The sequence below is a fragment of the Scyliorhinus torazame genome, chromosome 1 (genome assembly GCF_047496885.1).
Source record: "Scyliorhinus torazame isolate Kashiwa2021f chromosome 1, sScyTor2.1, whole genome shotgun sequence".
Classification (NCBI taxonomy): Eukaryota; Metazoa; Chordata; class Chondrichthyes; order Carcharhiniformes; family Scyliorhinidae; genus Scyliorhinus; species Scyliorhinus torazame.
In genome coordinates, this window is record NC_092707.1 from 87,021,689 (window position 1) to 87,045,216 (window position 23,528).

The 23,528-nt window shown below is 59.0% G+C and overlaps 1 protein-coding gene across 1 annotated transcript in view; it reads left to right on the top strand.

Moving 5' to 3' along the window:
* LOC140409255 (RNA-binding protein Musashi homolog 1-like) overlaps window positions 1-23,528 on the top strand; it is a 210,144-nt gene that overhangs the window by 180,506 nt on the left and 6,110 nt on the right. The window contains exons 9-14 of the mRNA XM_072497598.1: window positions 5,430-5,547; window positions 7,555-7,635; window positions 7,803-7,922; window positions 9,897-9,962; window positions 20,094-20,248; window positions 23,431-23,501. Coding sequence (XP_072353699.1) covers window positions 5,430-5,547; window positions 7,555-7,635; window positions 7,803-7,922; window positions 9,897-9,962; window positions 20,094-20,248; window positions 23,431-23,472 — 582 coding nt within the window. The 3' untranslated portion in view covers window positions 23,473-23,501. The remainder of the gene's footprint in view (window positions 1-5,429; window positions 5,548-7,554; window positions 7,636-7,802; window positions 7,923-9,896; window positions 9,963-20,093; window positions 20,249-23,430; window positions 23,502-23,528) is intronic.

A 23,528-nucleotide genomic window follows, 5' to 3' on the forward strand; every position in this document is an offset into this window, starting at 1 on the left:
GGGACTGGCAGTGTGGGAGGAATGGGCCGGGTCTGGCAGTGTGGGAGGAATGGGCCGGGACTGGCAGTGCGTGAAGAATGGGCCGGGACTGGCAGTGCGGGAGGAATGGGCCGGACTGGCAGTGTGGGAGGAATGGGCCGGGTCTGGCAGTGCGGGAGGTATGGGCCGGGACTGGCAGTGCGAGAGGTATGGGCCGGGTCTGGCAGTGCGGGAGGAATGGGCCGGGACTGGCAGTGTGGGAGGAATGGGCCGGGTCTGGCAGTGTGGGAGGAATGGGCCGGGACTGGCAATGCGGGAGGTATGGGCCGGGACTGGCAGTGCGGGAGGAATGGGCCGGGACTGACAGTGTGGGAGGAATGGGCCGGGTCTGGCAGTGCGGGAGGAATGGGCCGGGACTGGCAGTGCGGGCGGTATGGGCCGGGTCTGGCAGTGCGGGAGGTATGGGCCGGGTCTGGCGGTGCGGGAGGAATGGGCCGGGACTGGCGGGTGCGGGAGGAATGGGCCGGGTCTGGCAGTGCGGGAGGAATGGGCCGGGTCTGGCAGTGCGGGAGGAATGGGCCGGGTCTGGCAGTGCGGGAGGAATGGGCCGGGACTGGCGGTGCGGGAGGAATGGGTCGGGTCTGGCAGTGCGGGAGGAATGGGTCGGGTCTGGCAGTGCGGGAGGAATGGGCCGGGTCTGGCAGTGCGGGAGGAATGGGCCGGGACTGGCGGTGCGGGAGGTATGGGCCGGGTCTGGCAGTGTGGGAGGAATGGGCCGGGACTGGCAGTGCGGGAGTGAATGGGCCGGGTCTGGCGGTGCGGGAGGTACGGGCCGGGACTGGCAGTGCGGGAGGAATGGGCCGGGACTGGCAGTGCGGGAGGAATGGGGCCGGGTCTGGCAGTGCGGGAGGAATGGGCCGGGTCTGGCAGTGCGGGAGGAATGGGCCGGGTCTGGCAGTGTGGGAGGAATGGGCCGGACTGGCGGTGCGGGAGGAATGGGTCGGGTCTGGCAGTGCGGGAGGAATGGGCCGGGTCTGGCAGTGTGGGAGGTATGGGCCGGGTCTGGCAGTGTGGGAGGAATGGGCCGGGACTGGCGGTGCGGGAGGAATGGGCCGGGTCTGGCAGTGCGGGAGGAATGGGCCGGGTCTGGCAGTGTGGGAGGTATGGGCCGGGTCTGGCAGTGTGGGAGGAATGGGCCGGGACTGGCGGTGCGGGAGGAATGGGTCGGGTCTGGCAGTGCGGGAGGAATGGGTCGGGTCTGGCAGTGCGGGAGGAATGGGCCGGGTCTGGCAGTGCGGGAGGAATGGGCCGGGACTGGCGGTGCGGGAGGTATGGGCCGGATCTGGCAGTGTGGGAGGAATGGGCCGGGACTGGCAGTGCGGGAGGAATGGGCCGGGACTGGCAGTGCGGGAGGAATGGGCCGGGTCTGGCAGTGCGGGAGGAATGGCCGGGTCTGGCAGTGCGGGAGGAATGGGCCGGGTCTGGCAGTGCGGGAGGTATGGGCCGGGACTGGCAGTGCGGGAGGTATGGGCCGGGTCTGGCAGTGTGGGAGGTATGGGCCGGGCATGGCAGTGTGGGAGGTATGGGCCGGGTCTGGCAGTGCGGGAGGTATGGGCCGGGACTGGCAGTGCGGGAGGAATGGGCCGGGTCTGGCAGTGTGGGAGGTATGGGCCGGGTCTGGCAGTGCGGGAGGAATGGGCCGGGTCTGGCAGTGCGGGAGTAATGGGCCGGGTCTGGCAGTGCGGAGGAATGGGCCGGGTCTGGCAGTGTGGGAGGTATGGGCCGGGACTGGCAATGCGGGAGGAATGGGCCGGGTCTGGCAGTGTGGGAGGAATGGGCCGGGACTGGCAGTGTGGGAGGTATGGGCCGGGACTGGCAGTGCGGGAGGTATGGGCCGGGTCTGGCTGTGCGGGAGGTATGGGCCGGGTCTGGCAGTGCGGGAGGTACGGGCCGGGTGTGGCGGTGCGGGAGGTATGGGATGGGTCTGCCGGTGCGGGGTGGGGGGGTACTGGCGGTGTGGGGGTGGGTCTGGCCGTGCGGAGGTTATGGGATGGGTCTGGCGGTGCGGGGGGGTTTCTGGCCGTGCGGGGGTTATGGGATGGGACTGGCGGTGCGGGGGGGGGGCGGGTTCTGGCGGGAGGGGGGGGGCAGGTCTGTATTGTGGGGGGGGGGTGTCTGGCGCTGCGGGGGTTATGGGATGGGTCTGGGGGGGGTCTGGCGGTGTGGGGATTATGGGATGGGTCTGGCGGTGCGGAGGGAGGAGGGGGGTTCTGGCTGTGCGGGGGAGGAGGGGGGTTCTGGCGGTGCAGTGGGGAGGAGGGGGGGTTCTGGCGGTGCGGGGGAGGAGGGTGGGTTCTGGCGGTGAGGGGGGTTCTGGCGGGGTGAGATGGGGGGGATCTGGCAGTTCGGGGGGAGGAGGGGGTTCTGGCGGTGAGGGGGGGTTCTGGTGGTGCGGGGGGAGGAGGGGGCGTTCTGGAGGAGGGGTGTTCTGGCGGTGCGGGGGGGAGGAGGGGGCTTCTGGCGGTGCAGGGGGAGGAGGGGGGGTTCTGGCGGTGAGGGGGGTTCTGGCGGTGCGGGGGAGGAGGGGGGTTCGGGCGGTGCGGGGGAGGAGGGGGGGGTTCTGGCGGTGCGGGGGTCGGGTCTGGCGGTGCGGGGGGAGGAGGGGGGGTTTGGCGGTGCGGGGGGCTGGAGGTGGGGGGGTTCTGCGTGCGGGGGAGGAGGGGTTCTGCGGTGGGGGCGGGGGGGGGGTGCGGCGGGAGGCGGGGTGGCGCAGCGTAGGGTGAGGGCGGAGGGGGTGGGTCGGTCGGAGGTCGGGGGGGCGTCGGGGGGGAGTTCGTCGGGGGCCGGGAGACGGAGGAGGGGGTCAGGCGGTGAGCGGGGACGGCGGTGGGGGGGAGGGGGGGGGGACGGGGGTGGGGGGGGAGGTGGGGGGTGGGCGGGTGCGGCGGGGGGTCGGGTCTGGCGGTGCGGGGGGAGGAGGAGGGGTTCTGCCGGGGGGGGAAGAGGGGGGGATTCTGGCGGTGCGGGGGGAGGGAGAGGGTTCTGCCGGTGCGGGGGGAGGAGGGGTTTCTGGCGGTGCGGGGGTTGGGTCTGGTGGGAGGGGGGGTTTTGGCGGTGCGGGGGGTGGAGGGGGTTCTGCCGGTGCGGGGGGAGGAGGGGGTTCTGGCGGTGCGGGGGGAGGAGGGGGTTCTGGCGGTGTGGGGGGGGGGGGTCTGGCGGTGCGGGGGGAGGAGGGGGTTCTGGCGGTGCGGGGGGGGGGGGGCCGGTCTGACGGTGCGAGGGGGGGGGGGGTTCTGCCGGTGCGGGGGGGGGAGGGGGTTCTGCCGGTGCGGGGAGGAGGGGGGGTTCTGGCGTGCGGGGGGGGGGCCGCGTCTGGCAGTGCGGGGGGGGGGGCGAGTCTGGCGGTGCGGGGGGGTGGGCGGGTCTGGCGGTGCGGGGGGGCGGCGGGTCTGGCGGTGCGGGGGGAGGAGGGGGGGTTCTGGCGGTGAGGGGGGTTCTGGCGGGGTGAGGAGGTGGAACTGGCAGTGCGGGGGGGAGGAGGGGGGGTTCTGGCGGTGAGGGGGGTTCTGGCGGTGCGGGGGGGAGGAGGGGGCGTTCTGGAGGAGGGGGGTTCTGGCGGTGCGGGGGAGGAGGGGGGGTTGTGGAGGGGGAGGAGGGGGGTTCTGGCGGTGGAGGGGGAGGAGGGGGGGTTCTGGCGGTGAGGGGGGTTCTGGCGGTGCGGGGGAGGAGGGGGGTTCGGGCGGTGCGGGGGGAGGAGGGGGTTTTGGCGGTGCGGGGGGAGGAGGGGGGTTCTGGCGGTGGAGGGGGAGGAGGGGGGGTTCTGGCGGTGAGGGGGGTTCTGGCGGTGCGGGGGAGGAGGGGGGTTCGGGCGGTGCGGGGGGAGGAGGGGGGGTTTTGGCGGTGCGGGGGGAGGAGGGGGTTCTGGCGGTGGAGGGGGAGGAGGGGGGGGTTCTGGCGGTGAGGGGGGTTCTGGCGGTGCGGGGGAGGAGGGGGGTTCGGGCGGTGCGGGGGGAGGAGGGGGGTTTTGGCGGTGCGGGGGGAGGAGGGGGTTCTGGCGGTGCGGGGGGAGGAGGGGGGTTCTGGCGGTGCGGCGGGGGGGGGGGTGGTCGGGTCTGGCTGTGCGGGGGGAGAGGAGGGGTTCTGCCGGGGGGGGGAGAGAGGGGGGGGGTTCTGGCCGTGCGGGGGGAGGGAGAGGGTTCTGCCGGTGCGGGGGGAGGAGGGGGTTCTGGCGGTGCGGGGGTTGGGTCTGGAGGGGGGGTTTTGGCGGTGGGGGGGGGGAGGAGGGGGGTTCTGGCGGTGCGGGGGGGTGGGGGGCCGCGTCTGGCGGGGGGGGGTTCTGGCGGTGCGGGGGAGGAGGGGGTTCTGGCGGTGTGGGGGGGAGGGGGGGTTCTGGCGGTGCGGGGGGGGGGAGCCGGGTCTGGTGGTGCGGGGGGGGGGGGCGGGTCTGGCGGTGCGGGGGAGGAGGGGGTTCTGCCGGGGGCGGGGAGGGGTTCTGGTGGTGCGGGGGGAGGAGGGGGGTTCTGGCAGTGCGGGGGGGGGGGGGCGGGTCTGGCGGTGCGGGGGGAGGAGGGGGTTTCTGCCGGGGGGGAGACAGGGGGGTTCTGGCGGTGCGGGGGGAGATGGGGGGGTTCTGCCGGGCGGGTTCTGGCGGTGCGGGGGGAGGAGGGGGTTCTGGCGGTGCGGGGGGAGGAGGGGGGGTTCTGGCGGTGCGGGGGGGGGGGGGGTCGGGTCTGGCGGTGCGGGGGGGGGGCTGGGGGGGCGGTACTGGCGGTGCGGGGGTCTAAGGGCTGTCTGACTTCACTTCACCACCGTCCATGTTCTGGCGGTGCGGGGGGAGGAGGGGGGTTCTGGCGGTGCGGGGGGGGGGGGTCTGGCGGTGCGGGGGTATAAGGGCTGTCTGACTTCACTTCCCCTTCATTTGTTGAATTGGTTCTGAGGAAACCTGAGCATATGAATATTTATATTTCAGAGAACCGATTCCTTGGTTGCTGTCCACCAATTTAGAGTTCCATCTCTAGGTTGACAGCAGGAGCTTTGGTCCAGACACTCTCCTTACTCCAATTTAAACCTTGAGAAAAAGCACAAACTATGTTGGGCCTTGCAAGAAATGTTGGAGAATGTTCAGTGGGTTTAAGTGGTTGTCACAGGCCCCCAATGTCGGGGAGCTCAGTCTGCCCACTGTCTCTCCAGCTCTCTGACTCTGATGGAGCAACAACATGCCAAGTGCTGTATTTAAGCCATTAATTCCTCAGGAAGCTCCAGTTCTCACCTCTAACCCTCATTCCTGTGCTGTAGCCCCATGGTTTGGTTTGCTTCATTATCTGTCTCTGTGTGTGTGTGTGTGTGTGTGTGTGTGTGTGTGTGTGTGTGTGTCTGTGTGTGTGTCCTGTGTGAATGATGGTGCTGTTCAGTCACTGTAAGAGCTAACTGGTCTGTTTAACCTGGCTTAGGTCGAGTGCAAGAAGGCACAGCCCAAGGAAGTGATGTCACCAACAGGAACGGCCAGGGGGCGCTCTCGAGTGATGCCCTATGGAATGGATGCCTTCATGTTGGGGATCGGCATGCTGGGTTATGAATGGCATTGACGTCAATTTAGCTGCGGGTAATCAGGCCCTGAAATCTCTCTCTTTCACTCTTTCTTCACTCTTTTCCTCTTCCAGGCTCACCCTCCCCACCAAGACAGTGACTCTGACTGGAAGACAATTTCCTGGTCTTTGCAATCCTCCCCATTGCTGCCCAGCTCTGCTCACTGTCCATGTGATGAACGGTTACTGTAACACTGTACCCTTGTCATCATGTAAGGTGATGTCCCCTTTAAGACCGGGCTTGGAACCCTGGGGGACTCCACCTCTGGCTCCGCCCATCTGGGAGCCGTATATAAGGGGCCGCCTTGTGGGCGGCGTAGCTGTTAGCACCCGTCTCAGCATTAGTCTAGTTCTTAGTTTATTAAAGGCTTCTTTACTGTTTACACTCGAAGCGTCGTTATTGAGGGTACCACAGCCCACCAGCCCAGAAGACGCTGGAAAAACTCAGCAGATCTGCTATCAGCAGAGAAATCAAGTTAACATTTCGAGTCCTTTCTTTGAATCTTGTCCGAACAGAAAGGGGGTGCGAACTGGAACAAAGGACAGATGGCCTGGTGTGAGAGGGCACCATGCTACCACATCTTCTCGCTCTGCCTTATCAGCATTCCACAGGGACCATTCCCTGCATGATCCCTGGTCCATTCCCTTCCCACGGCACTTTCCAGTATAATCGCTGAAGTAGGTTCAAGGCCCCAAATACTCCTTTCAGCGTTTCAGTTGTACTACTTCAGTTTGGTTTATCGTATTCGCTGCTTCTGATGCGGTCTCCTGTACATCGGGGAGACAACGCAGACTGGGCAACCGCATTGCGGAACACCTTAAGCTCAGTCTGCAAGCGTGACACCCCCCCCCCCCAACGTTCTTGTTGCCTGCTGTTTCAACTCAGCACCTTGCTCTCCTGCCCATGTGTCTCTCTTTGGCCTACTGCAATGTGCCAGTGAAGTCCAGCACAAGCTGGAGGAGCAGCATCTCCTTTTCAACGTTAAGTTTGGCAACTTTAGATTTTAACCTTTCTCCTCCATCCTAAACCCCCTCTTTCCATTTTTATATTCCATACATGTGTTGCCTCAATGCAAAAACATCCCCTCCCCCTCTCACACACCAGCCCACCTGTCTTTTGTTCGTAAAGTTGCTACTTTTTATTGCAGTTTTTTATATTGTCCCCCTTCAGTTCTGATGAAGTATCATAGAATCATACAATTTACAGTGCAGAAGGAGGCCGTTCAGCCCATCGAGTCTACATCGGCCCTTGAAAAAGCATGCTACTTAAGCCCACACCTCCGCCCTATCCCAGTAACCCCACCCCACCTTTTTGGACACTAAGGAGCAATTTAGCATAGCCAGCCCACCTAACCTGCGCATCTTTGGACCGTGGGAGGAAACCGGAGCACCCGGAGGAAACCCACACAGACACAGGGAGAAAGTGCAAACTGCCCAAAGACAAGCCCCCCGAGGCCGGATTTGAACCCGGGGTCCCTGGTTCTGTGAGGCAGTAGTGCCGCCCTAGCTCTAAACTTTAACTCTGTTTTTGTCCTAATAGATACTGCCAGACCCGTTTGAGTTTTTCCAGCATCCTATGTTCTTGTTTCGGATTCACACATCCGCAGTATTTTGCTTATCTGCCAGCCCTTACACATGTTGAATCAGGTGCACCTGCACAGATTGACAAATAGATTGTTACTCGCCCATGTGGTCCTTTTGTGACCACAATATCATGTGGCTGGTTTAGCACACTGGGCTAAATCACTGGCTTTTAAAGCAGACCAAGGCAGGCCAGCAGCACGGTTCAATTCCCGTACCAGCCTCCCCGAACAGGCGCCGGAAATGTGGCGACTAGGGGCTTTTCACAGTAACTTCATTTGAAGCCTACTTGTGACAATAAGCGATTTTCATTCATTTCATTTCATCCAGGGCTGGTCAGTCATTTCTGTAGGATTCTGCTGCATATTTCCATGATAAGGTTGTGAATTTGCTGACTTTCCTCTTGCAGGGTACCCAGGTTTCCAGGCTGCATCGTATGCAAGTCGCGGCTACACAGGACTTGCTCCCGGCTACACCTACCAGTTTCCCGGTATGTTGGGCTGCTTGTGCCAAGTGGTTTAACAATCCTGAGCTCATTTTTTCCCTGATCCCTTAGATTAATTACTTAAACTTGCCCTATTTTCAGTGGACTTGGTTTAGTTGAATGCAAAAGTTTGTTCCAACATCTCTCTTTCCATTTTGTTGACTTCTTTCCAGGGCCCTTACTGCTGCCTCCAGCCACCACACTTCCATCTTCAGCCGGGAGGGCTGGACAGTCTGGGGTGCAGGCGTCACAGTGGCCCCCGTCGATGCTGCTGCAGGACTGGCCGACAGGAGGTGAGCTTCGGCAGGGCAGGGCCTGAAATGTTTGAATTTATCCAGTGACGTTCCAACTATGCCACCACCTCTCCTTCCCAGAGTCGGGGAGACAGACTCTGTAACCAGCAAGTCAACACAGTTGTATCAAACTGCCGCAAAGTAGCTCCCTCCCTGACAGCACTGTGGGTGTACCTACACCACCACCACATGGGCTGCAGCGGTTCACCACCACCTCGAGGGCAATTAGAGATGGGCAGTAAATGCTGGATCAGCAAGTGACACCCACATCCATAAATTCATTTTTTAAAAATTCTTGACTCCTTAAGATAAATATTTTGGATATTGGTATTTTCCAAATTTACAGGTGGGGCCAGTGGGGATGAAGAGAGGGCAGGATAATGACACAGTTTCAGAATATTTTGTATCAGTAACTTTAATAAGAACCTCGGGGGACCTGGGCCCACTCCGTCAATCGCAATGGAGACTGTTCTCAAAGTGAGTAAGACCCCCAAACAAAATGCAGGGGGTGGGGCAGTTGTAGTGACCGGGGAGGGCTCAATATCCAAAATATTTCTGGTCAATGTTTAAAAATGCACAAATTCGTCCAGTGGAAATAATTTAATTAAATATTTTCAATATTTGCACCTTCTTTCCCCCCCCCCCCCCCCTTCACAATTCCCCATTTCTTAGTGCCCACTTTGTAATTGACGCTGTACTGATTGGCTAAAGGGTGTTTGTAGAGGACCCCTGGCAAGATGGGCTGATCTCAGGTTTTATTTCTCGTGGTTTTCCAGAATTGGTCGAGGATTGAAAACATGACCAACCTTGGCAGTAATGCAAATCTGTGTCCACTGGGTGGCAGTGTTGTATACAAATCGACATTGGTGCTATTTCTTTTTAAATGTTTTTAAATTATTATTTTCATTTAAACCCAGCTGAATGGCTTTCTGTTTTCTGAAGTCTCCGAGGTCTGTGCTGCACGCCCACCTTGTAACGTTCTCCATCCCAGCAAGACTTCTGAGATCCGAGAGTGGCAATCAATGAACGAGGGGATGATTTGTTTTCACCTACTGTGGCAATCTCGGGCTGGTGTCCTCACTGGAACACTTGAAAACTCACCATTGCAGTTGGCTGCAGTGGCACTTGCCAGTATGGGGTCTCTACACGGAGGTCCCGCTGACTGGGAGAGTTTAATGTTCGGATATTGTCTCCCCCCACTGTCTTTGGTCAGTGTGCTGATATCAGAGGACAGTTCCACAGTGTGCCCTGTTCAGCTGTGTCCTTGCAAAGGAGCGTCAGCACATGATTTAACCGCATGAGAGCCACACTGGAGCTTTGACCTTGGTTCAGCCAGTGTCCACTGACCAGCAGAGCTGGGAAGCAGGGATTCTGGCACAGCTTTTCTGTCGCTAACCCAGGCACGTCAAAGCCAGTTGTATCGAAGTTAAACTCACTTCCTTATTTGGCTGACGACTAACTGGCACAGATTGGGAAGCAAACGTATGGGGCTGGATTCTCTGCCGTCGGGATGCTCCATTTTGCCAGCAGCCTGCGGGGTGTCCCAGGCCTGAATGGCTCCATTCCACACCCTCGTGAGCTGCCAGAAAGTGCAACGGTGCACTGTTGGTTTATGAATGTTACTACTGTTTCAAATTGAGTGCTGGTGAAGACATCTTCCCAGTGTGCAGGCTCAAGCTGCGTTTACAGTGAATCTCCGAATGTAACAGGAGCAGGGAGGCGATGAGCAGAGGGTCACAGGGCCATGTTTTCTCTGTCGGTAATCATGGATCTTGCTTGGTGTCAGGATCAGGTTAAAGAGAGCAGCTGGAGGAAGGCGCCAGTCTGCTGAGCTCGCTTCGTGCAGTGTGCTGTCTGTGATACATGACTCCTGGTCCAGAGATGGTTTATTGATCTTGGATCTTCCGTGGTGCTGATCTTTCTCTCTCTCTCTCTCTCTCTCTATATCTATTTTTCCCTCCCTGTTTCTCTCAGCAATCCCTCTCACTGCATATGGACCAATGGCAGCAGCTGCAGCAGCAGCAGTGGTTCGAGGAACAGGTAAGGAAACGGGCAGAGATAACTCGAACCAGTATCACACTCGCACTGTACTGGATCCAGAATCACCTCCTTTCCCACCCCACAACCCAAATTTTCTTCATCTGTACTTCCCCCAGACTCACCCTGCCCCCTACCAAATCTAGATTCATCTCACTCTCAAATTATCCACAGTCTGTACTTACTCCAGAATCACTCCCATCCTGCTCCAGAACAGCTCTCCATCCTGCTCCAGAATCACTCCCATCCTGCTCCAGAACAGCTCCTCCATCCTGCTCCAGAACAGCTCTCCATCCTGCTGCAGAATCACGCTCGTCCTGCTGCAGAATCACACTCGTCCTGCTGCAGAATCACACTCGTCCTGCTGCAGAATCACACTCGTCCTGCTGCAGAATCACACTCGTCCTGCTGCAGAATCACACTCGTCCTGCTGCAGAATCACACTCGTCCTGCTGCAGAATCACACTCGTCCTGCTGCAGAATCACACTCGTCCTGCTGCAGAATCACACTCGTCCTGCTCCAGAACAGCTCTCCATCCTGCTGCAGAATCACGCTCGTCCTGCTGCAGAATCACGCTCGTCCTGCTGCAGAATCACACTCGCCCTGCTGCAGAATCACACTCGCCCTGCTGCAGAATCACACTCGCCCTGCTGCAGAATCACACTCGCCCTGCTGCAGAATCACACTCGCCCTGCTGCAGAATCACACTCGCCCTGCTGCAGAATCACACTCGCCCTGCTGCAGAATCACACTCGTCCTGCTGCAGAATCACACTCGTCCTGCTGCAGAATCACACTCGTCCTGCTGCAGAATCACACTCGTCCTGCTGCAGAATCACACTCGTCCTGCTGCAGAATCACACTCGTCCTGCTGCAGAATCACACTCGTCCTGCTGCAGAATCACACTCGTCCTGCTGCAGAATCACACTCGTCCTGCTGCAGAATCACACTCGTCCTGCTGCAGAATCACACTCGTCCTGCTGCAGAATCACACTCGTCCTGCTGCAGAATCACACTCGTCCTGCTGCAGAATCACACTCGTCCTGCTGCAGAATCACACTCGTCCTGCTGCAGAATCACACTCGTCCTGCTGCAGAATCACACTCGTCCTGCTGCAGAATCACACTCGTCCTGCTGCAGAATCACACTCGTCCTGCTGCAGAATCACACTCGTCCTGCTGCAGAATCACACTCGTCCTGCTGCAGAATCACACTCGTCCTGCTGCAGAATCACACTCGTCCTGCTGCAGAATCACACTCGTCCTGCTGCAGAATCACACTCGTCCTGCTGCAGAATCACACTCGTCCTGCTGCAGAATCACACTCGTCCTGCTCCAGAATCACACTCCTGCTCCAGAATCACACTCGTCCTGCTCCAGAATCACACTCGTCCTGCTCCAGAATCACACTCGTCCTGCTCCAGAATCACACTCGTCCTGCTCCAGAATCACACTCGTCCTGCTCCAGAATCACACTCGTCCTGCTCCAGAATCACACTCGTCCTGCTCCAGAATCACACTCGTCCTGCTCCAGAATCACACTCGTCCTGCTCCAGAATCACACTCGTCCTGCTCCAGAATCACACTCGTCCTGCTCCAGAATCACACTCGTCCTGCTCCAGAATCACACTCGTCCTGCTCCAGAATCACACTCGTCCTGCTCCAGAATCACACTCGTCCTGCTCCAGAATCACACTCGTCCTGCTCCAGAATCACACTCGTCCTGCTCCAGAATCACACTCGTCCTGCTCCAGAATCACACTCGTCCTGCTCCAGAATCACACCCGTCCTGCTCCAGAATCACACTCGTCCTGCTCCAGAACAGCTCTCCCATCCTGCTCCAGAACAGCTCTCCCATCCTGCTCCAGAACAGCTCTCCCATCCTGCTCCAGAACAGCTCTCCCATCCTGCTCCAGAATCATACTCGTCCTGCTCCAGAATCATACTCGTCCTGCTCCAGAATCACACTCGTCCTGCTCCAGAATCACACGCGTCCTGCTCTCCAGAATCACACTCGTCCTGCTCCAGAATCACACTCGTCCTGCTGCAGAATCACACGCGTCCTGCTGCAGAATCACACGCGTCCTGCTGCAGAATCACACTCGTGCTGCTGCAGAATCACACTCCTCCTACTGCAGAATCACACTCCTCCTGCTCCAGAATCACACTCATCCTGCTCCAGAATCAATCCCATCCTGCTCCAGAAACACTCCCATCCTGCTCTAGAATCACTCTCATCCGGCTCCAGAATCACTCCCATCCTGCTACAGAATCACTCCCATTCTGCTCCAGAATGGCTCCCACCCTGCCCCAGAACCGCTCCCACCCTGCCCCAGAACCGCTCCCACCCTGCCCCAGAACCGCTCCCACCCTGCCCCAGAACCGCTCCACCCTGCCCCAGAACCGCTCCCACCCTGCCCCAGAACCGCTCCCACCCTGCCCCAGAACCGCTCCCACCCTGCCCAGAACCGCTCCCACCCTGCCCCAGAACCGCTCCCACCCTGCCCCAGAACCGCTCCCACCCTGCCCCAGAACCGCTCCCACCCTGCCCCAGAACCGCTCCCACCCTGCCCCAGAACCGCTCCCACCCTGCCCAGAACCGCTCCACCCTGCCCCAGAACCGCTCCCACCCTGCCCCAGAACCGCTCCCACCCTGCCCCAGAACCGCTCCCACCCTGCCCCAGAACCGCTCCCACCCTGCCCCAGAACCGCTCCCACCCTGCCCCAGAACCGCTCCCACCCTGCCCCAGAACCGCTCCCACCCTGCCCCAGAACCGCTCCCACCCTGCCCCAGAACCGCTCCCACCCTGCCCCAGAACCGCTCCCACCCTGCCCCAGAACGCTCCCACCCTGCCCCAGAACCGCTCCCACCCTGCCCCAGAACCGCTCCCACCCTGCCCCAGAACCGCTCCCACCCTGCCCCAGAACCGCTCCCACCCTGCCCCAGAACCGCTCCCACCCTGCCCCAGAACCGCTCCCACCCTGCCCCAGAACCGCTCCCACCCTGCCCCAGAACCGCTCCCACCCTGCCCCAGAACCGCTCCCACCCTGCCCCAGAACCGCTCCCACCCTGCCCCAGAACCGCTCCCACCCTGCCCCAGAACCGCTCCACCCTGCCCCAGAACCGCTCCCACCCTGCCCCAGAACCGCTCCCACCCTGCCCCAGAACCGCTCCCACCCTGCCCCAGAACCGCTCCCACCCTGCCCCAGAACCGCTCCCACCCTGCCCCAGAACCGCTCCCACCCTGCCCCAGAACCGCTCCCACCCTGCCCCAGAACCGCTCCCACCCTGCCCCAGAACCGCTCCCACCCTGCCCCAGAACCGCTCCCACCCTGCCCCAGAACCGCTCCCACCCTGCCCCAGAACCGCTCCCACCCTGCCCCAGAACCGCTCCCACCCTGCCCCAGAACCGCTCCCACCCTGCCCCAGAACCGCTCCCACCCTGCCCCAGAACCGCTCCCACCCTGCCCCAGAACCGCTCCCACCCTGCCCCAGAACCGCTCCCACCCTGCCCCAGAACCGCTCCCACCCTGCCCCAGAACCGCTCCCACCCTGCCCCAGAACCGCTCCCACCCTGCCCCAGAACCGCTCCCACCCTGCCCCAGAACCGCTCCCACCCTGCCCCAGAACCGCTCCCACCCTGCCCCAGAACCGCTCCCACCCTGCCCCAGAACCGCTCCCACCCTGCACAACTTCAGTCATTGGTCTGGAGGACAGGAATTGGTCTGGAGCGGGGGGGGGGGGGGGGGGGGCGCAGTCAGTAACTGGTCAGTGGTCTGGGAACTTAGTCAGTAACTGGAAAATGGGTATGGGGGGTCAATCAGTAACTGGTCAGTGATCTTCGGGGATCAGGCGGTCAGTCAATAACTGGTGGGGGTCAGTGGGCTAGAGGATGGAGGGGTCAGTCAATAACTGGTCTGGGGTGATGGGTGGGGTCGGTCAATAACTGGTCTGGGGTGGTGGGTGGGGTCAGTCTGTAACTGGTCAGTGATCTGGGTGGGTCAGCCAGTAACTGGTCTCTGGTCTGGAGGGGGGTGTGGGGCCAATCAGTATCTGGTCAGTGGTCTGGAGGAAGGAGAATCAGTCAGTAACTGGGGTGAGGGTATCAGTCCGTATCTGGTAAGTGGTCTGGGGCGGGGGGGGAGTGGGTGAATCGGTAACTGGCCAGTGGTCCAGGGGTTGGGGAGGTGTCAGTCAGTAACTGGTCAATTGTCTGGGTGGAGGATGTAGGGGGGGGCGGTCAGCCAGTAACTGGGCAGTGGTCTGGGGGATGGGGGGGGTCAGTTAATAATTGATCAGTGATTTGCAAGTTGCGGGGGTGGTCAGTCAGTAACTGGTCAATGGTCAGGAGGACAGGGGGGGGGGTCAGTCAGTAACTGGTCAATGGCCAGGAGGACAGGGGGGGTCAGTCAGTAACTGGTCAATGTCCAGGAGGACAGGGGGGTCAGTCAGTAACTGGTCAATGGCCAGGAGGACAGGGGGGGTCAGTCAGTAACTGGTCAATGGCCTGGAGGACAGGGGGGTAAGCCAGTAACTGGTCAATGGCCTGGAGGACAGGGGGTGTCAGTCAGTAACTGATCAATGGCCTGGAGGACAGGGGGGTCAGTCAGTAACTGATCAATGGCCTGGAGGACAGGGGGGGGTCAGTCAGTAACTGGTCAATGGCCTAGAGGACAGGGGGGTCAGTCAGTAACTGGTCAATGTCCTGGAGGACAGGGGGGTCAGTCAGTAACTGGTCAATGGCCTGGAGGACAGGGGGGTCAGTCAGTAACTGATCAATGGCCTGGAGGACAGGGGGGGTCAGTCAGTAACTGGTCAATGGCCTGGAGGACAGGGGGGTCAGTCAGTAACTGGTCAATGGCCTGGAGGACAGGGGGGGTCAGTCAGTAACTGGTCAATGGCCTGGAGGACAGGGGGTCAGTCAGTAACTGGTCAATGGCCAGGAGGACAGGGGGGGTCAGTTAGTAATTGGTCAATGTCCTGGAGGACAGGGGGATCAGTCAGGGAGGTCAGTCAGTAACTGGTCAATGGCCAGGAGGACAGGGAGGGTCAGTCAGCTATTGGTCAATGGCCTGGAGGACAGGGGGGTCAGTCAGTAACTGGTCAATGTCCTAGAGGACAGGGGGGGGTCAGTCAGTAACTGGGCAGTGGTCTGGAGGACAGGGGGGTCAGTCAGTAACTGGTCAATGTCCTAGAGGACAGGGGGGGTCAGTCAGTAACTGGTCAATGGCCTGGAGGACAGGGGGGTCAGTCAGTAACTGGTCAATGTCCAGGAGGACAGGGGGGTCAGTCAGTAACTGATCAATGGCCTGGAGGACGGGGGGTGGGGGTCAGTCAGTAACTGGTCAATGACCAGGAGGACAGGGGGGGTCAGTCAGTAACTGGTCAATGGCCTGGAGGACAGGGGGGTCAGCCAGTAACTGGTCAATGTCCTGGAGGACAGGGGGGTCAGTCAGTAACTGATGAATGGCCTGGAGGACAGGGGGGGTCAGTCAGTAACTGGTCAATGGCCTGGAGGACAGGGGGGTCAGTCAGTAACTGGTCAATGTCCTGGAGGACAGGGGGGGTCAGTCAGTAACTGGTCAATGGCCTGGAGGACAGGGGGGTCAGTCAGTAACTGGTCAATGGCCTGGAGGACAGGGGGGTCAGTCAGTAACTGGTAAATGGCCTGGAGGACGGGGGGGGGGGGTCAGTCAGTAACTGGTCAATGGCCAGGAGGACAGGGGTCAGTCAGTAACTGGTCAATGGCCAGGAGGACAGGGGGGTCAGTCAGTAACTGGTCAATGTCCTGGAGGACAGGGGGGTCAGTCAGTAACTGGTCAATGGCCTGGAGGACAGGGGGGGTCAGTCAGTAATTGGTCAATGTCCTGGAGGACAGGGGGATCAGTCAGGGGGGTCAGTCAGTAACTGGTCAATGTCCTGGAGGACAGGGGGGTCAGTCAGTAACTGGTCAATGGCCTGGAGGACAGGGGGTCAGTCAGTAACTGGTCAATGGCCTGGAGGACAGGGGGGTCAGTCAGTAACTGGTAAATGGCCTGGAGGACGGGGGGGGGGGGGTCAGTCAGTAACTGGTCAATGGCCAGGAGGACAGGGGTCAGTCAGTAACTGGTCAATGGCCAGGAGGACAGGGGGGGTCAGTCAGTAACTGGTCAATGTCCTGGAGGACAGGGGGGTCAGTCAGTAACTGGTCAATGGCCAGGAGGACAGGGGGGGTCAGTCAGTAATTGGTCAATGTCCTGGAGGACCGGGGGGTCAGTCAGTAACTGGTCAATGGCCTGGAGGACAGGGGGGGTCAGTCAGTAATTGGTCAATGTCCTGGAGGACAGGGGGATCAGTCAGGGAGGTCAGTCAGTAACTGGTCAATGGCCAGGAGGACAGGGGGGGGTCAGTCAGTAATTGGTCAATGGCCTGGAGGACAGGGGGGTCAGTCAGTAACTGGTCAATGTCCTAGAGGACAGGGGGGGTCAGTCAGTAACTGGTCAATGTCCTAGAGGACAGGGGGGGGGTCAGTCAGTAACTGGGCAGTGGTCTGGGGGATGGGGGGGGTCAGTTAATAATTGATCAGTGATTTGCAAGTTACGGGGGTGGTCAGTCAGTAATTGGTCAATGGCCTGGAGGACAGGGGGGTCAGTCAGTAACTGGTCAATGTCCTGGAGGACAAGGGGGGTCAGTCAGTAACTGGTCAATGGCCAGGAGGACAGGGGGGGTCAGTCAGTAATTGGTCAATGTCCTGGAGGACAGGGGGATCAGTCAGGGAGGTCAGTCAGTAACTGGTCAATGGCCAGGAGGACAGGGGGGGTCAGTCAGTAATTGGTCAATGGCCTGGAGGACAGGGGGGTCAGTCAGTAACTGGTCAATGTCCTAGAGGACAGGGGGGGGGTCAGTCAGTAACTGGGCAGTGGTCTGAAGGACAGGGGGGTCAGTCAGTAACTGGTCAATGTCCTAGAGGACAGGGGGGGTCAGTCAGTAACTGGGCAGTGGTCTGGGGGATGGGGGGGGTCAGTTAATAATTGATCAGTGATTTGCAAGTTACGGGGGGTGGTCAGTCAGTAACTGATCAATGGCCTGGAGGACAGGGGGGGTCAGTCAGTAACTGGTCAATGGCCTGGAGGACAGGGGGGTCAGTCAGTAACTGGTCAATGTCCTGGAGGACAGGGGGGTCAGTCAGTAACTGGGTCAATGGCCTGGAGGACAGGGGGGTCAGTCAGTAACTGGTCAATGGCCTGGAGGACAGGGGGGGTCAGTCAGTAACTGGTAAAATGGCCTGGAGGACGGGGGGGGGTCAGTCAGTAACTGGTCAATGGCCAGGAGGACAGGGGTCAGTCAGTAACTGGTCAATGGCCAGGAGGACAGGGGGGTCAGTCAGTAACTGGTCAATGTCCTGGAGGACAGGGGGGTCAGTCAGTAACTGGTCAATGGCCTGGAGGACAGGGGGGGTCAGTCAGTAATTGGTCAATGTCCTGGAGGACAGGGGGATCAGTCAGGGAGGTCAGTCAGTAACTGGTCAATGGCCAGGAGGACAGGGGGGTCAGTCAGTAATTGGTCAATGGCCTGGAGGACAGGGGGGTCAGTCAGTAACTGGTCAATGTCCTAGAGGACAGGGGGGTCAGTCAGTAACTGGTCAATGTCCTAGAGGACAGGGGGGGTCAGTCAGTAACTGGGCAGTGGTCTGGGGGATGGGGGGGTCAGTTAATAATTGATCAGTGATTTGCAAGTTACGGGGGTGGTCAGTCAGTAATTGGTCAATGGCCTGGAGGACAGGGGGGTCAGTCAGTAACTGGTCAATGTCCTGGAGGACAAGGGGGGTCAGTCAGTAACTGGTCAATGGCCAGGAGGACAGGGGGGGTCAGTCAGTAATTGGTCAATGTCCTGGAGGACAGGGGGGTCAGTCAGTAACTGGTCAATGGCCTGGAGGACAGGGGGGTCAGTCAGTAACTGGTCAATGTCCAGGAGGACAGGGGGGTCAGTCAGTAACTGATCAATGGCCTGGAGGACGGGGGGGGGGGGTCAGTCAGTAACTGGTCAATGACCAGGAGGACAGGGGGGGTCAGTCAGTAACTGGTCAATGTCCTGGAGGAAGGGGGGTCAGTCAGTAACTGATCAATGGCCTGGAGGACAGGGGGGGGTCAGTCAGTAACTGGTCAATGGCCTGGAGGACAGGGGGGTCAGTCAGTAACTGGTCAATGTCCTGGAGGACAGGGGGGGTCAGTCAGTAACTGGTCAATGGCCTGGAGGACAGGGGGTCAGTCAGTAACTGGTCAATGGCCTGGAGGACAGGGGGGTCAGTCAGTAACTGGTAAATGGCCTGGAGGACGGGGGGGGGGGGGGGTCAGTCAGTAACTGGTCAATGGCCAGGAGGACAGGGGGTCAGTCAGTAACTGGTCAATGGCCAGGAGGACAGGGGGGGTCAGTCAGTAACTGGTCAATGTCCTGGAGGACAGGGGGGTCAGTCAGTAACTGGTCAATGGCCAGGAGGACAGGGGGGGTCAGTCAGTAATTGGTCAATGTCCTGGAGGACCGGGGGGTCAGTCAGTAACTGGTCAATGGCCTGGAGGACAGGGGGGGTCAGTCAGTAATTGGTCAATGTCCTGGAGGACAGGGGGATCAGTCAGGGAGGTCAGTCAGTAACTGGTCAATGGCCAGGAGGACAGGGGGGGTCAGTCAGTAATTGGTCAATGGCCTGGAGGACAGGGGGGTCAGTCAGTAACTGGTCAATGTCCTAGAGGACAGGGGGGGTCAGTCAGTAACTGGTCAATGTCCTAGAGGACAGGGGGGGGTCAGTCAGTAACTGGGGCAGTGGTCTGGGGGATGGGGGGGGTCAGTTAATAATTGATCAGTGATTTGCAAGTTACGGGGGTGGTCAGTCAGTAATTGGTCAATGGCCTGGAGGACAGGGGGGTCAGTCAGTAACTGGTCAATGTCCTGGAGGACAAGGGGGGTCAGTCAGTAACTGGTCAATGGCCAGGAGGACAGGGGGGGTCAGTCAGTAATTGGTCAATGTCCTGGAGGACAGGGGGATCAGTCAGGGAGGTCAGTCAGTAACTGGTCAATGGCCAGGAGGACAGGGGGGGTCAGTCAGTAATTGGTCAATGGCCTGGAGGACAGGGGGGTCAGTCAGTAACTGGTCAATGTCCTAGAGGACAGGGGGGGTCAGTCAGTAACTGGGCAGTGGTCTGAAGGACAGGGGGGTCAGTCAGTAACTGGTCAATGTCCTAGAGGACAGGGGGGGTCAGTCAGTAACTGGGCAGTGGTCTGGGGGATGGGGGGGTCAGTTAATAATTGATCAGTGATTTGCAAGTTACGGGGGTGGTCAGTCAGTAATTGGTCAATGGCCTGGAGGACAGGGGGGTCAGTCAGTAATTGGTCAATGGCCTGGAGGACAGGGGGGTCAGTCAGTAACTGATCAATGGCCTGGAGGACAGGGGGGTCAGTCAGTAACTGTTCAATGTCCTGGAGGACAGGGGGGTCAGTCAGTAACTGGTCAATGTCCTGGAGGACAGGGGGGGGTCAGTCAGTAACTGGGCAGTGGTCTGGGGGATGGGCGGGTCAGTTAATAATTGATCAGTGATTTGCAAGTTACGGGGGTGGGTCAGTCAGTAATGGTCAATGGCCTGGAGGACAGGGGGGTCAGTCAGTAACTGTTCAATGGCCTGGAGGACAGGGGGGTCAGTCAGTAACTGGTCAATGTCCTGGAGGACAGGGGGTCAGTCAGTAACTGGTCAATGTCCTGGAGGACAGGGGGGGTCAGTCAGTAACTGGGCAGTGGTCTGGGGGATGGGCGGGTCAGTTAATAATTGATCAGTGATTTGCAAGTTGCGGGGGTGGTCAGTCAGTAACTGGTCAATGTCCTGGAGGACAGGGGGGTCAGTCAGTAACTGATCAATGGCCTGGAGGACAGGGGGGGTCAGTCAGTAACTGGTCAATGGCCAGGAGGACAGGGGGGGTCAGTCAGTAATTGGTCAATGTCCTGGAGGACAGGGGGGTCAGTCAGTAACTGGGCAGTGTCTGGGGGACAGGGGGTTCAGTCAGTAACTGGGCAGTGGTCTGGGGGGTGGGACTGCAGCAGTCAGTAATTGGTCAGTGTATATGATCTGTATTGATGAGCGCACTGATGTACTTTTTGTTTCTGACAGGTTCAAACCCAACCCGCACTGGAGGCTTCCTGGGCACCACCAGCCCAGGCCCCATGGCAGACCTGTACGGGGCGGCTAATCAGGACTCTGGGGTGAGCAGTTACATCAGTGCGGCTAGCCCTGCCCCGAGCACTGGATTCGGCCACAGTCTGGGGGTAAGTGTTATCCTGATGTCACTGGGAGTGCAAGAGGCAAATCATCGCTCTTACCACCAGGGGGCAGCCACGAGTCATCAAGCTACCAGGAAAATGTGACTAAAATCCCAATTTATTGAGATGGATAGAAAACTAATTGGCCGACAGGAAATAAAGAGTAGGAATAAATAGGTCTTTTTTTCGAATAGCAGAGAGTGACTAGTGGGGTACCGCATGGGATTGGTGCTAGGACCCCAGCTATTCACACGGTATATTAATGATTTTGATGAGGGAACTATGATGAGACAGCACAGTGGTTAGCACTGATGCTTCACAGCTCCAGGATCCCAGGTTCGATTCCGGCTTGGGTCACTGTCTGTGCGGAGTCTGCACGTTCTCTCCGTGTCTGCGTGGGTTTCCTCCGGGAGCTCCGGTTTCCTCCCACAGTCCAAAGATGTGCAGGTTACGTGGATTGGCCATGATAAATTGCCCTTAGTGTTCAAAAAATGGTTGGGTGGGGTTACTGGAGGGTGGAGTGTGGGCTTGGGTAGGGGTGCTCTTTCCAAGGGCTGGTGCAGACCTGATGGGCCGAATGGCCTCCTTCTGCCGTATGAGGAGAGATTGCGCTGGTTGGGATTGTATTTGCTGGAGTTTAGAAGAATGAGAGGGGATCTCATAGAAACCTATACCACTTTCACTGGGCGAGACAGGGTAGATGCAGCTGTTCCCAATGGCGGGGGAATCCAGAACCCGGGGATACAGGGTAGAGATGGGGAGAAATTCCTTCACCAGAAAGTGGTGAGTCAAAGGAATTCATTACATCAGAAAGCAGTTGAGGCCAAAGCACTGTTTTCAAGAAGGAGTTATATGTCGCTCTGGGATCAATGGCTAGGGGGGGGAAGCGGAAACAGGTTACTGTGTTGGATGATGAGCCATGATCATCTATATCGAGGGCTGGAGCAGGTTCGAAGGGCCGAATGGCCTCCCATTTTCTAGATTCATTGCTCTGTGAAGCTCATCCCATTGTGATCATTCTGGCTGTGGGATTTTGTCTTGATTGTGTGTGGTTCCTGCTACTCCAGGAGAAGCCAGCATGGGAATGGAAATTCTCTCGGATCGTGCCAGGTCACCCCAACCAGTGTGAAGAGGTTGATTTAAAATAGCCCCGTTGTCTTTTCTGCCTCCTTGAGGATGTGCTTGGCCTTCCTTTGGGGACCTGAGGATGAAGGCATGACTGAAACTTACATATGTTTGCATGTGGGGACTCGCAGGCACGGACCCCCTTGTGAAAAGCTGTACGGTCCATGAGGGCACCCAGGAAGCTCAGAGAATGAGGGATTCAATCTGTGAGGCGAGGGGTGAAATGGGTACCAGGCGGGCCAGAGGTGAGGAGGATGTTTGGTACCCGAGAGTCGAGGTAATTCTGCAACATCCCTGGAGGATGGTCCAGTCATTGACTAACCTCCTCTCAAGAATCCATCCTCAGCTGTGTGGCAGGGGAGAGACAGCTCAATGGTCTGGGTGTGGGGACAGTCAGTGACTGCACCAAGTGATCTGGGTGGGAGGTCAATCAGAAACTGGTCAGTGGTCTGGGTTGGGTGTGCGGGGGGTCAGTCAGTGACTCGGGTGGTCTGAGTGGGGGATAGGGAGTCAGTAATTGGGTCTGTGGTGTGGGAGTATCCGTCAGTGACTGTCAGTGGTCTGGGTGGGGGAGATGGGGATTGCCAGTAAGTGGTCAATGATCTGGATGGAGGGGATGGGGGTCAGCCAGTAACTGGTCAGTCATCTTGGTGGAGGGGACAATCAGTAACTGGTCAGTGGTCTGGGTGGGGCGATGGGGAGGTCAGTCAGTAACTGGTCAGTGGTCTGGGTGGGGCAATGGGGAGGTCAGTCAGTAACTGGTCAGTGGTCTGGGTGGGCAGATGGGGAGGTCAGTCAGTACTGGTGAGTGGTCTGGGTGTGGGGATGGGGTGGTCGGTCAGTGGTCTGGGTGTGGGGATGGGGTGGTCGGTCAGTGGTCTGGGTGGGGCGATGGGGAGGTCAGTCAGTAACTGTCAGTGGTGTGGGTGGGGCAATGGGGAGGTCAGTCAGTAACTGGTCAGTGGTGTGGGTGGGGCGATGGGGAGGTCAGTCAGTAACTGGTCAGTGGTCTGGTTGGGTGCGATGGGGAGGTCAGTCAGAAACTGGTCAGTGGTGTGGGTGGGGTGATGGGGAGGTCAGTCAGAAACTGGTCAGTGGTCTGGGTGGGGCGATGGGGAGGTCAGTCAGAAACTGGTCAGTGGTCTGGGTGGGGCGATGGGGAGGTCAGTCAGAAACTGGTCAGTGGTCTGGGGTGGGGCGATGGGGAGGTCAGTCAGAAACTGGTCAGTGGTCTGGTTGGGTGCGATGGGAGGTCAGTCAGTAACTGGTCAGTGGTGTGGGTGGGGCAATGGGGAGGTCAGTCAGTAACTGGTCTGGGTGGGGGGAATGGAGTTTGGTCAGAAGGATGAAGTGTTGAATCTTTCAAACTCTGCCTCATATGCAGGACCCCCACCGCAGAGCATGCAATAGATTATGTTTCTTTTATAAGCCGTGTCCTTTTTCAGAGGGAAAGCTGCCATCCTCCCCTGGTCTGGATTCTGGGTGACTTCAGTCCCACACCAACATGGGGGTTGATTATTAACTGCTCTCAGAGTATCAAAAGCACCACCAGCAGTTTCTGGTGAAAAGCCAATGCAGGCCTTGCCAGTGATGCTGAGAATCACATAAATGAAAGCATTTCTTTAAATCTGCTTCACAGCTTGTGCCCGGAGGGGACATTCCGGCCTTGACTTTAAAACTGCCGATTACGGGGTAGATGATGTTGGGGAAGGTGTTGGGAATGATAAAGATGGGGTGTTAAAGACCACCATTTAAACAACCTTCTCATCCCAGGATGTTTCCCAGCTATTGAAGCGCAGTCACTGTTGGAGTTTAGGAAGCATTGGTTTTCACTGGACTCACCGGACTTTTATTTCGCACTCCCAGAACCCTTCTTCCCAACACCCCACTCTCCGCTTTCGGGAGCTGCCGGCAATCGTTTCACTTCAGAAACTTTCAGAGGGCTCCGAGACTAGATGAGCCAGTGTCCCGAGGTGTTAAGTGACCCCAGCGATGGCACGGATTCTTGTGACCTCTTGTCTAAGTCTCCGCTCACTCTTCCCCCCTCCTCTTCTCTGTTTCAGGGCCCTTTGATTGCGACGGCTTTCACAAATGGTTACCACTAAAGCAGAGGCATGAAAATCTGAAAAAGGAAGTAAGTGGTTTAGTGGATTTGCTCTTG